The 13,925-nt window shown below is 63.2% G+C and overlaps 1 protein-coding gene across 1 annotated transcript; it reads right to left on the bottom strand.

Moving 5' to 3' along the window:
• Positions 1 to 1,602: 1,602 nt before the first annotated feature.
• Positions 1,603 to 13,058, bottom strand: LOC141477821 (liprin-alpha-3-like; the record flags this gene model as incomplete). Its single annotated transcript, XM_074167009.1, is given in 10 exon segments — positions 1,603 to 1,734; positions 2,433 to 2,516; positions 3,822 to 3,956; positions 4,686 to 4,832; positions 7,125 to 7,325; positions 8,069 to 8,179; positions 8,886 to 8,960; positions 9,674 to 9,838; positions 11,349 to 11,450; positions 12,828 to 13,058. Coding segments are annotated over 10 exon segments (1,383 nt in total), but the record flags the coding sequence as incomplete, so codon positions are not given.
• Between the last annotated feature and the right edge of the window lie 867 nt (positions 13,059 to 13,925).

The following is a 13,925-nucleotide window of genomic DNA, read 5'->3' as shown; positions in this document are numbered from 1 at the left end:
CCCCAGAGCCCCCCTGAACCCCCCAGACCCCTCAACCTTCTCCTCCAGACCCCTCTCCTCCTCCAGGACTGTTCCAACCCCCCCCCCTGGACCCCCCCAAAACCTCTCCAGACCCCCCCTCCTTCTCCTCTAGGACCATTCCAGACCCCCCCAGGACCCCCCCAGAGATGCCCAGACCCCCCCTGACCCCCCCACCTTCTCCTCCACAACCCTCTTCTCCTCCAGGACTGTTCCATACCTCCCAGAACCCCTCTGAGACCCCTTCAGACCCCCTCAAGACCCCTCCAGACTCCCCCAGGCCCCCCCTAAACCCCTCCAGACCCCCCCTCCTTCTCCTCTAGGACCATTCCAGACCCCCCCAGGACCCCCCAGGACCACCCCCAGAGCCCCCCTGAACCCCCGAGACCCCTCAACCTTCTCCTCCAGACCCCTCTCCTCCTCCAGGACTTTTCCAACCCCCCCTGGGCCCCCCAAAAACCTCTCCAGAACCCCCTCCTTCTCCTCTAGGATCATTCCAGACCCCCCCAGGACCCCCCCAGAGACGCCCAGACCCCCCCCGACCCCCCCCCCCCACCTTCTCCTCCACAACCCTCTTCTCCTCCAGAACCGTTCCAGACCTCCCAGAACCCCTCCGAGACCCCTTCAGACCCCCTCAAGACCCCTCCAGACTCCCCCAGGCCCCCCCTAAACCCCTCCAGACCCCCCCTCCTTCTCCTCTAGGACCATTCCAGACCCCCCCCAGACACCCCCAGAGATGCCCTGACCCCCCCCTGACCCCCCCACCTTCTCCTCCACAACCCTCTTCTCCAGAACCGTTCCAGACCTCCCAGAACCCCTCCGAGACCCCCTTCAGACCCCCTCAAGACCCCTCCAGACCCCCCTGGACCCCCCCTAAACCCCTCCAGACCCCCCCTCCTTCTCCTCTAGGACCATTCCAGACCCCCCCAGGACCCCCCCAGAGACGCCCAGACCCCCCCCGACCCCCCCCCCCCACCTTCTCCTCCACAACCCTCTTCTCCTCCAGAACCGTTCCAGACCTCCCAGAACCCCTCCGAGACCCCCTTCAGACCCCCTCAAGACCCCTCCAGACCCCCCTGGACCCCCCCTAAACCCCTCCAGAACCCCCTCCTTCTCCTCTAGGACCATTCCAGACCCCCCCTCCTTCTCCTCTAGGACCATTCCAGACCCCCCCCAGACCCCCCCAGAGATGCCCTGACCCCCCCAGACCCCCCCACCTTCTCCTCCACAACCCTCTTCTCCAGAACCGTTCCAGACCTCCCAGAACCCCTCCGAGACCCCCTTCAGACCCCCTCAAGACCCCTCCAGACCCCCCTGGACCCCCCCTAAACCCCTCCAGACCCCCCCTCCTTCTCCTCTAGGACCATTCCAGACCCCCCCAGGACCCCCCCAGAGACGCCCAGACCCCCCCCGACCCCCCCCCCCACCTTCTCCTCCACAACCCTCTTCTCCTCCAGGACCGTTCCAGACCTCCCAGAACCCCTCCGAGACCCCCTTCAGACCCCCTCAAGACCCCTCCAGACTCCCCCTTAGGACCCGCCCCCCCCCCCACCTTGGTGTCCCCCCCCCCCTTGACCCCCCCACCTTCTCCTCCAGTGCCCCCATCCTCTCCTTGAGGTGGAGCTGGAGCCGCTCGTTGGACTCGCAGAGGAGCCGATCGACCGTCTCCGAGAGGCGCTTGTTGTGCTCATCGTTCATCTTCTCCCGCTGACGAGCCTTGTTTTTTGGGGGGGGGGGGTGGGGGGGGGTGGTGTTGGGAGGGGGTATCCCCAACATCGAGGGGGGGAGGGTCCCCACTGACAGCCCAGCCCCCCCCCCCAAAACCAGCCCCCTCCCACAGGAGCACAACCCCCCTACCCAGCCCCCCCCCACCCACCCCCCCCATTGAGCTCCTTGCAGAGCCCTCTGCACCCCAAATTCTGTCCCCCTCCCCGATGATCCCCCCCCCAAGACCTTAAACCCCCCCATCCCCCCAATGACCCCCCCAAGACCCTAAACACCCCCACTCCCATCTCGAGCCCCCCAATGACCCCCCCCAAGACCCTAAACACCCCACACGCCCTCCCAAGCCCCCCCAATGACCCCCCAAGACCCTAAACACCCCACTCCCCTCTCAAGCCCCCCAGTGACCCCCCCAAAACCCCCCCATGACCCCTCTGCACCCCAATATATCCCCCAATGACCCCCCCAATGACCCCCCCAATGACCCCCCCAAGACCCTAAACCCTCCCACACCCCCTCCCAAGCCCCCCAATGACCCCCCAAGACTCCCCATGACCCCTCTGCACCCCAAAATATCCCCCACACCACCCCAGTGACCCCCCCCCAAGACCCTAAACCACCCCCCTCCCATCCCAAGCGCCCCCAGTGACACCCCCCCCCCAAGACCCCCATTTGAGGGTCCCATCTCTCACCCGCTGCAGTTCCTGGTTCTTCTCCTGCAGTTGGGCCTCCAGCTGCCGAAGGCGCTCCTCAAAGTTCCCGTGGCGCTCCTCGGCCTGGGAACACGGGGACATCGGGGGGGGACATGGGGACATGGGGGTGGATGAGGACATGGGGATGGAGGGGGACATGGGGGTGGATGAGGACATGGGGATGGATGTGGACATGGGGACCACCAGGGACATGGAGACCCATGAGGACCAATGGGGACGTGGGGACAGATGGGGACACCAAGACCAATGGGGGGATATGGGGACATGGGGATGGACGGGGATGTGGGGACCAACAGGGACATGGGGATGGATGGGGACAAGGGGGTGGACGTGGACATGGGGACCACCAGGGACATGGAGACCCATGAGGACATGGGGATGGAGGGGGACACCAAGACCAATGGGGGGATATGGGGACATGGGGACATGGGGATGGACGGGGACATGGGGACCACCAGGGACATGGGGGTGGATGAGGACATGGGGATGGAGGGGGACATGGAGATGGATGTGGACATGGGGACCACCAGGGACACGGAGACACATAAGGACCAATGGGGACATGGGGACAGATGGGGACACCAAGACCAATGGGGAGATATGGGGACATGGGGATGGACGGGGACGTGGGGACCAACAGGGACATGGGGATGGATGGGGACAAGGGGGTGGACGTGGACATGGGGACCACCAGGGACATGGAGACCCATGAGGACATGGGGATGGATGGGGACACCAAGACCAATGGGGGGATATGGGGACATGGGGACATGGGGATGGACGGGGACATGGGGACCACCAGGGACATGGGGATGGACGGGGACATGGGGATGGATGGGGACAAGGGGGTGGACGTGGACATGGGGACCACCAGGGACATGGAGACCCATGAGGACATGGGGATGGATGGGGACACCAAGACCAATGAGGACATGGGGCTGGATCCCTCCTCTCCATCTCCCAAGTTGGCCCAAGATCCCCCATAAACACCCCCCCTCCCGGATCCCCCCCGACCCCCAGGACCTCCCCAGGCCCTCCAAGACCCTCCCCCAAGGTCCTTCAAAATCCCTTCAGGTCCCCCAGAACCCTCCCCAGACCCTCCACCCACCTCCATGAGGGCTTCAGTGCCCCATAGCCCCCCATAAACCCCCCCATAGCCCCTCAAGAACCCTCCAAGAACCCCCCCAAGACTCCCCCCCCAGGTCCCTCAAGATCCCTTTAGGACCCCCAGAACCCTCCTCAGACCCTCTACCCACCTCGGTGAGGGCTTCAGTGCCCCATAGCCCCCCGTAAACTCCCCCATAGCCCCTCAAGAACTCCCCCCCCCAAGACACACACCCCACCCCCCCCTCGACCTCACCCCCCCACCTTGGTGAGGGCCGCCACCCTCTGGGCCAACTGGGCTTCGATCTCAGGCAAGGTCTCGGCCTTCTGCAGGGTCTGCTGAAGCTTGGCCTTGGCGTCCTCCAACCATTCCTGAAGCTGCCGGCCCTTCTCCTCGCTCTGTGGGGCAGGGGGACATGGCCGTAGGGCGGGGGGACATCACCATGGGGTTGGGGGACATCGTCATGGGGTGGGAGAGATGGATACGGGGTGGGGGACACGGCCATGGAGTGGGGGACAACACCCAGTGGAGTTCCTCAACGGAGGAGCGATGTCCCATCAAGCCCATCACCATGGAGATATCATCCCATGGAGGTCCCGGTGTGGGGACATCATGTGGGTCATGGGGACATCACCCCATGGAGCTCTTTGGGACAGGGACATCATGGTAGGACATGGGGGTCCCAGGATGGGTCTCCCAGGTGGTGGGTCCCCAGGGTGGTGGGTTCCCATGGTGGTTCTCCCAGGGTGGTGGATCTCAGGGTGATTCTCCCAGGTGATGGGTGCCCCAGGATGGTGGGTTCTCAGGGTGGTGGCCCCAAGGTGGGTGTCCCAGGGTGGTGGATCTCAGGGTGGGTCTCCCAGGTGGTGGGTTCCCGTGGTGGGTTCCCAGGATGAGTCTCCCGGGGTGGTGTCTTCCCAGGGTGGTGGGTTCTCAGGGTGGGTGTCCCAGGGTGGTGGATCTCAGGGTGGGTCTCCCAGGTGGTGGGTTCCCGTGGTGGGTTCCCAGGATGAGTCTCCCGGGTGGTGTCTTCCCAGGGTGGTGGGTGGTCCAGGGCAGGGGGTGTCCCGTGGTGGTGGGTGTCCCGGGGTGGTGGCCCCGGGACCGTGTCCCCCCCCCAACTCCACCTGGCGGTAGAGCGAGTCCTTGCTGGCCAGCTCGTTCTCCAGGCGGTCGTTGGCATCGTGGAGGGAGGTGGCCTCACGCTGGGCGCTCAAGTAGCGTTTCTCCAGGGTGGTGATGCGCTCCTCCATGTCCTCCCGCTGCGCCAGCGCCTGCGGCCCACGGCACACCCGGACGGGGACAGGGAGAGGATGGGATGGGAATGGAGATGGGGATGGAGATAGAGATGATGGGGATGGAGATGATGGAGATGGAGATGATGGAGATAGATGGAGATGGAGATGATGGAGATGGAGATGGAGATGGAGATGGAGATGGAGATGGAAATGGAGATGGAGATGGAGATGGGACAGGAATGGGGACAGGTATGGGATGGAGATGGAGAAGGCATGGAGATGGGATGGGGACAGGGATGGGATGGGATGGGATGGGATGGAGACAAGGGTGGGATGAGGATGGAGATGGAATGGGGACGGGGACAGGGATGGGATGGGATGGGATGGGATGGGATGGGATGGGATGGGATGGGGACAAGGGTGGGATGAGGATGGAGATGGGATGGGGACAGGGATGGGATGGGATGGGATGGAGATGAGATGGAGATGGAGATGGAGATGGAGATGGAGATGGAGATGGAGATGGAGATGGGATGGGACAGGGATGGGATGGGATGGGATGGGGACAAGGATGGGATGAGGATGGAGATGGGATGGGGATGGGGATGGGGACAGGGATGGGGTGGGATGGGATGGAGATGGAGATGGAGATGGAGATGGGATGGGACAGGGATGGGATGGGATGGGATGGAGATGGAGATGGAGATGGAGATGGAGATGGAGATGGAGATGGAGATGGAGATGGGATGGGACAGGGATGGGATGGGATGGGATGGGATGGGATGGGATGGGGACAAGGATGGGATGAGGATGGAGATGGGATGGGGACAGGGACAGGGATGGGATGGGATGGGGACAAGGGTGGGATGAGGATGGAGATGGGATGGGGACAGGGATGGGATGGGATGGAGATGGAGATGGAGATGGAGATGGAGATGGAGATGGGATGGGACAGGGATGGGATGGGATGGGGACAAGGGTGGAATGAGGATGGAGATGGAATGGGGACGGGGACAGGGATGGGATGGGATGGGATGGGGACAAGGATGGGATGAGGATGGAGATGGGATGGGGATGGGGACAGGGATGGGGTGGGATGGGATGGGGACAAGGATGGGATGAGGATGGAGATGGGATGGGGATGGGGACAGGGATGGGGTGGGATGGGATGGGGACAAGGATGGGATGAGGATGGAGATGGGATGGGGATGGGGACAGGGATGGGATGGGATGGGATGGAGATGAGATGGAGATGGAGATGGAGATGGAGATGGAGATGGAGATGGAGATGGGATGGGGACAAGGATGGGATGGGGACAGGGATGGAATGGAGATGGGATGGGAGACAGGGATAGGAGACCAGTTTGGGGCTACTCCCTTCCAGTCTGGGGCTACTCCCTTCCAGTCTGGGACTTCTCCCCCCAGTTTGGGGCTAATCCCCCCCAGTTTGGGGCTATTCCCTCCCAGTTTGGGGCTGCTCCCTCCCAGTTTGTAGGGGTTCCCCCCAGTTTAGGGCTACTCCATCCTGCTTTGAGGCTACTTGCTCCCAGTTTACGGCTAGTCCCTCCCAGTTTGGCACTTCTTCCACCAGTTTGGGACTTCCTCCCCTCTCCCAGTCTGGGGGTACCCTCCATCCCAGTTTGGGGGTGTGTGTTGTCCCCCCCCCACACCTCCTTGAGGTCCCTCTGGAGCTTGGCTCCCGCCTCCTGGGCCTGGGCCAGTTCCCTCCCAGTTTGGGTCTACTCCCTCCCAGTTTGGGGCTAATCCCCCCCAGTTTGGGACTATTCCCTCCCAGTTTGGGGCTGCTCCCTCCCAGTTTGTAGGGGTTCCCCCAAGTTTAGGGCTACTCCCTCCGATTTTGTGGCCACTCCCTCCCAGTTTAGGGCTAGTCCCTCCCAGTTTGGCACTTCTTCCACCAGTTTGGGACTTCCTCCCCTCTCCCAGTCCGGGGGTGCCCTCCATCCCAGTTTGGGGGGTGTGTCGTGTCCCCCCCCACACCTCCTTGAGGTCCCTCTGGAGCTTGGCTCCCGCCTCCTGGGCCCGGGCCAGTTCCCTCCCAGTTTGGGTCTACTCCCTCCCAGTTTGGGGCTAATCCCTCCCAGTTTGGGGCTATTCCCTCCCAGTTTGGGGCTGCTCCCTCCCAGTTTGTAGGGGTTCCCCCCAGTTTAGGGTTACTCCCTCCGATTTTGTGGCCACTCCCTCCCAGTTTAGGGTTAGTCCCTCCCAGTTTGGCACTTCTTCCACCAGTTTGGGACTTCCTCCCCTCTCCCAGTCCGGGGGTGCCCTCCGTCCCAGTTTGGGGGTGTGTGTTGTCGTCCCCCCCCCCACCTCCTTGAGGTCCCTCTGGAGCTTGGCTCCCGCCTCCTGGGCCCGGGCCAGTTCCCTCTGGGCCCCGGCCGCCTCCTCCTGCAGCCGCCCCAGTTGCCGGCACAGGGCGGCCACTCTCTCCCGCTGCTGGGCCGCCATGGCTCGCTGCCGGCACAGTGAGGCCTCCAGCTCCGCCTCGCGCCGACGGCCCTCGGGGGTGCCCTGTGGGGAGGGGGAAGGACACCTTTGACCCCTGATCTTTCACCCATGACCTTTGACCCCTGACCTTTGACCCACCCCCAACACCCCAGCCCCAACCCCAACCCTTCCACCCACGGCCTTCCCCCTCCCCCAGGCAATGCCTTGTAGAGGGCATGACCTCTGACCCCTTGACCTCATGACCCTTGACCCCATGACCTGTGACCCCGACCATGACCCTTGACCCCAACCCCAACCCTTCCACCCATGGCCTTCCCCCTCCCGCAGGCGATGTCTTGTGGAGGGCATGACCTCTGACCCCTTGACCCCATGACCATTGACCCCATGACCCTTGACCCCAACCATGACCCTTGACCCCAACCCCAACCCTTCCACCCATGGCCTTCCCCCTCCCCCAGGCAATGCCTTGTAGAGGGCATGACCTCTGACCCCTTGACCCCATGACCCTTGACCCATGACCATTGACCCCATGACCCTTGACCCCAACCATGACCCTTAACCCCAACCCTTCCACCCATGGCCTTCCCCCTCCCCCAGACGATGCCTTCTAGAGGACATGACCTCTGACCCTTTGACCTCATGACCCTTGACCTTATGAACCTTGACCCCATGACCCTTGACCCCGACCATGACCCTTGACCCCAACCCTTCCACCCATGGCCTTCCCCCTCCCCCAGGCGATGCCTTCTAGAGGGCATGACCTCTGACCCCTTGACCCTGTGACCCTTTACCCGATGACCCTTGACCCCATGACCCCGACCATGACCCCTGACCCCTCATACCGGAGTGTCCCCGTCACTGGGCGTGTCCTCCAGGCCCGAGCGTCGCCGGGAGAGCTGCTCCCGCAGGGACAGGGACTGGGGGGGGACATGGAGGGAGGTCACCCCCCCCATGGGGATGGACACCCCCCATGGGGACACCTCATCATGGGGACATCACTCATGGGGACATCCATCCATGGGACATCACGTCATGGGGACACCCATCCATGGGGACATCACTCATGGGGACATCCATCCATGGGGACACCATGTTATGGGGACATCATCCATGGGGACAATCATGTCATGGGGACACCATCCATGGGGACATCACTCATGGGGACACCTTGTCATGGGGACACCAGGTCAAGGGGACACCACTCCATGGGGACATCACATCATGGGTACATCACGTCATGGGGACATCATCCATAGGGACAACCATCCATGGGGACATCACGTCATGGGGACATGCATCCATGGGGACATCACGTCATGGGGTACACCATCCATGGGGACACCCATCCACAGGGACATCACATCATGGGGACACCCATCCATGGAGACAACACATCATGGGGACATCACGTCATGGGATACACCATCCATGGGGACACCACATCATGGGGACACCCATCCATGGGGACACTCAACCCATAGGGACACCCAACCCATAGGGACATCACATCATGGGGACACCCATCCATGGGGACAACTCATCATGGGGACACCGCATCATGGGGACACACAATCTCTGGTGTCACCCACCCCACGGTGTCACCCGCCCCATGGCGTCACCCACCTCCTGGTTGGAGACCTCCAGCTCCTCCTCAAGGACGGCCACCCTCTCCAGAGCCACCCGCAGCCGCTCCCGAACCTGCTGGGGACAATGAGGGGTGACCCACGCCCTGCCCCCCCAGAACCCTTGGGTGCCCCCAGGACCCTCCTGGGGTCCCCCAAACCCACCAGGATTGGTCAAGGACCCCTTGGGGGTCCACCAGCTTCTCTAGAATCCTTCCTTGGACCTCCTGGACCTCCCTCCTGGACCATCCCCAGGTCCCCTTGAGTCCCACCAGGAACTCCTTGGGTCACCCCAACAACTCGTGGTGTCCCCCAAGTCCCATGGGACCACCCAGATGTCCTGGGTTACCCCAAAACGTCCCTGAGACACCCTTGGGCACCACCAGGTCACCCCAGGAGCCCCCTGTGACCCCTGAGGTCCCCTTGGCCACCACCAGGTCCCCTCATAGGACCAACAGGTCCCACCCCGGAAACCCCCTGAGACCTCCCTGGGCACCACCAGGTCCCTCATGGGACCACCAGGTCACCCAGTTGCCCTCTGGGAGCTCTAAGACCCTCTTGGGGGCCACCAGGTCCCTCATGGGACCACCAGGTCACCCCTGGAGCCACCTGGGACCTCTGAGACACCCTTGAGCACCACCAAGTTCTTAATGGGACCACCAGATCCCACAAGGTCACCCCAGAACCCCCTGCAACACCCTTGGGTACCACCAAGTCCCACCATGTCACCCTAGGAACCCCCTGAGATCCCTTCAAGAGCACCCATGCCCCCCCACCACCAGCACCCACCTTCTCATCGAGGGCCTTGTGGTGCTCAAAGAGGGACTTGAGGGCTTTGAGGACCTCGACCTCAGAGGAGACCCCGGCAGGGGACTGAGCCTGGCGCTTGACCACCGTCATCCTCAGGGACCGCTCGTGGCGGGACACCAGGCACTCCAGGTGCTCCAGGAGAAGCTGAGGACAATGGGGACATGGGAGACATCAGGCACTCGAGGTGCTCCAGGAGAAGTTGGGGACAATGGGGACATCAGGCTTTTGAGGTTCTCCATCAGAAGCTGGGACATGGAGTGCTCCAGGAACAGCTGGGGACATGGCAACATGAGGGACATCAGATAGTTGAGGTTCTCCAGCAGAAGCTGGGACACAGGGACATGGGGACACAGGGACATGGGGACACCAGGCTCTTGAGATGTTCCAGTATGGGGACATGAAGGACATGAAGCTCTTGAGGTTCTCCATCAGAAACAGGGACACAGGGACATGGGGACACGGGGACATGGAGACACCAGGCTCTTGAGATGTTCCAGTATGGGGACATGGAGGACATGAGGCTCTTGAGGTTCTCCATCAGAAACAGGGACACAGGGACATGGGGACACGGGGACATGGGGACACCAGGCTCTTGAGATGTTCCAGTATGGGGACATGGAGGACATGAGGCTCTTGAGGTTCTCCATCAGAAACAGGGACACAGGGACATGGGGACGCAGGGACATGGGGACACCAGGCTCTTGAGATGTTCCAGTATGGGGACATGGAGGACATGAGGCTCTTGAGGTTCTCCATCAGAAACAGGGACACAGGGACATGGGGACACGGGGACATGGGGACACCAGGCTCTTGAGATGTTCCAGTATGGGGACATGGAGGACATGAGGCTCTTGAGGTTCTCCATCAGAAACAGGGACACAGGGACATGGGGACACGGGGACATGGGGACACCAGGCTCTTGAGATGTTCCAGTATGGGGACATGGAGGACATGAGGCTCTTGAGGTTCTCCATCAGAAACAGGGACACAGGGACATGGGGACACGGGGACATGGGGACACCAGGCTCTTGAGATGTTCCAGTATGGGGACACGGAGGACATGAGGCTCTTGAGGTTCTCCATCAGAAACTGGGAGACAGGGACACGGGGACACAGGGACATGGGGACACCAGGCTCTTGAGATGTTCCAGTATGGGGACATGGAGGACATGAGGCTCTTGAGGTTCTCCATCAGAAACTGGGAGACAGGGACATGGGGACACAGGGACATGGGGACACCAGGCTCTTGAGATGTTCCAGTATGGGGACATGGAGGACATGAGGCTCTTGAGGTTCTCCATCAGAAACTGGGAGACAGGGACATGGGGACGCAGGGACATGGGGACACCAGGCTCTTGAGATGTTCCAGTATGGGGACATGGAGGACATGAGGCTCTTGAGGTTCTCCATCAGAAACTGGGAGACAGGGACATGGGGACGCAGGGACATGGGGACACCAGGCTCTTGAGATGTTCCAGTATGGGGACATGGAGGACATGAAGCTCTTGAGGTTCTCCATCAGAAGCTGGGATATGGGGACACCAGGCACTCGGGGTGCTCCAGCAGCAGCTGGGCCATGGGGAGGTGGGTCCATGGGTCCATGGTGAGGGGGTGACGGGGGTGACGGGGTGACGGGGGGCAGTGGTGGCCTCACCCGGGTGTTGTTGCGCTCGGCCTTGAGCTCGGCGATCTCCTCCTCCCGCTCCAGCAGCTGCTCCCGGCAGACGTTGAGCTCCTTGGTCAGCGCCGCGAACTCCTGGGGACAGCGGGGGGACATTGGGGACACGGGGGACATGGGGGGACACAGGGAAGGTGGGGGGGACACGGGGGGATGTGGGGGAGATGGGGGGACACGGGGACATGGGGGGACATGGGGGTAGATGGGGGACGTGGGGGACATGTGGGGAACATGGGAGGACACGGGGGGGACACAGGGACATAGGGGGACCCGAGGGGGCATGGGGGACAAGAGGACATGGGGGGACATGGGGGGACACGGGGATGGGGGGGGGGACATGGGAGGATATGGGGGATGGGGGGGGGGACACGGGGGGATGTGGGGGACACAGGAATGTGGGGGACATGGGGGGGACAGGGACATGGGGACACGGGGGGACGTAGAGGGGGCAGGAAAGTGGGGGACACGGGGGACATGGGGGACACAGGGACGGGGGGATGTGGGGGACACGGGGGGAACATGGGGAGACGTGGGGGGGACATCAGGATACGGGGGGACACGGGGACAGGGGGATGTGGGGGACACGGGGGGATGTGGGGGGACATGGGGGGGACATCAGGATATGGGGGGACGGGGGGATGTGGGGGGCACGGGGACATGGGGGGATATGGGGGGATGTGGGGACGGGGGGGACACGGGGGGATGTGGGGGCAGGGACACACACTCCATCACAGCCCCCCCCCCCCCCCCCCAAGCCCCGCCCACCCAGGCTCTTCCCAGCCCACAGCCACGCCCACCACGAAGCCACGCCCACTACTCATCTCTCCCAGGCCCCTCCTCCTCTTGCCCCGCCCCCTCAAACCCCCACCCATTTAGGCCCCTCCCCGCATAAACCACGCCCCCCTGGCCACACCCTTTAAAGCCACGCCCGCTTTAAGCCACGCCCCCATCTTAACCACGCCCCCTCCCCTTAACTCTTCCCACCCCATCCCCTTAACTCTTCCCTTCCCAGACCCCTCCCCTCGCCCCTCCTGCTCCAGCCCCGCCCTCCCAAGCCCCGCCCAGTTTTGCCCCACCCATTTAGGCCTCTCCCCATTCAAGCCACTCCCCCTCTAAGCCACACCCAACCAAACCACGCCCCTTTTTAGTTCTCTGTGCCCTATCCCCTTAACTTTCCCCACCCCAGACCCCTCCCCTCACCCCTCCCGCTCCAGCCCCGCCCTCCCAAGCCCCACCCCCTCCAGCCCCACCCCTTTAGGCCCCTTCCCATCTAAACCACGCCCACTCTAAGCCACGCCCCCTCCCCTTAACCCTTCCCACCCCATCTCCTCAACTCTCCCCACTCCATTCCCTTAACTCTCCCCTTCCCAGACCCCCTCCCCTCGCCCCTCCCACTCCAACCCCGCCCTCTCAAGCCACGCCCCCTCCAGCCACGCCCCTTTAGGCCCCTCCCACCTGCGGCAGGGCGCTGGTGAGCTGGCGCTGGAGCGAGTCCTTCTCGTGGGCCAGGTCCCGCAGGCGGAGCTGGGCGGTGGCCAGTCCCTCCTGGGTGTCGCGCAGGGTCTCCAGGAGCCGCTCCCGCTCCCGCAGCATCTGCACCATCAGCTGCTCCAGCCCCGGCTCCTCGGGGCACCCCGAGCCCCGCCGGGCATCCTCGCTGATGGTGGGCAGCACCTCGCACATCATCCTGCCGGCGCCCTGCCTGGGACATTGGACGGGGCAAAGGCGTCAGGACATCACCCTGCCTGCACCCTGCCTGCACCACGGGGTGGGCAGCACCTCACACATCACCCTGCCTGCACCCTGCCTGCACCCTGCCTGTGACATGGGGTCAGCAGAGCATCTGGACATCATCCTGCCTGCACCCTGCCTGTGACATGGGACAGGCAGGGCCTCAGGACATCGTCCTGCCTGCACCCTGCCTGCAAGTCAGGGTGGGAATCACTTGGGACATCACCCTGCCTGCACCCTGCCTGCACCAAGGGGTGGGCAGCACCTCACACATCGTCCTGCCTGCACCCTGCCTGCACCCTGCCTGTGACATGGGGTCAGCAGAGCATCTGGACATCGTCCTGCCTGCACCCTGCCTGCACCCTGCCTGTGACATGGGGTCAGCAGAACCTCAGGACATCATCCTGCCTGCACCCTGCCTGCAAGTCAGGGTGGGAATCACTTGGGACATTGCACCCTGCCTGCACCCTGCCTGCACCAAGGGGTGGGCAGCACCTCACACATCACCCTGCCTGCACCCTGCCTGCACCCTGCCTGTGACATGGGACGGGCAGGACCTCAGGACATCACCCTGCCTGCACCCTGCCTGTGACATGGGATGGGCAGGACCTCAGGACATCGTCCTGCCTGCACCCTGCCTGCACCACGGGGTGGGCAGCACCTCACACATCGTCCTGCCTGCACCCTGCCTGTGACATGGGACGGGCAGGACCTCAGGGCATCGTCCTGCCTGCACCCTGCCTGCAAGTCAGGGTGGGAATCACTTGGGAGATCACCCTGCCTGCACCCTGCCTGCACCCTGCCTGCTGTGGGACATCGGCC

The sequence above is a fragment of the Numenius arquata genome, unplaced genomic scaffold (assembly GCF_964106895.1).
Source record: "Numenius arquata unplaced genomic scaffold, bNumArq3.hap1.1 HAP1_SCAFFOLD_1482, whole genome shotgun sequence".
Lineage (NCBI taxonomy): Eukaryota > Metazoa > Chordata > Aves > Charadriiformes > Scolopacidae > Numenius > Numenius arquata.
The sequence above is the reverse complement of the archived record's forward strand: the minus strand, read 5'-3'. Positions and strand labels throughout refer to the sequence as shown.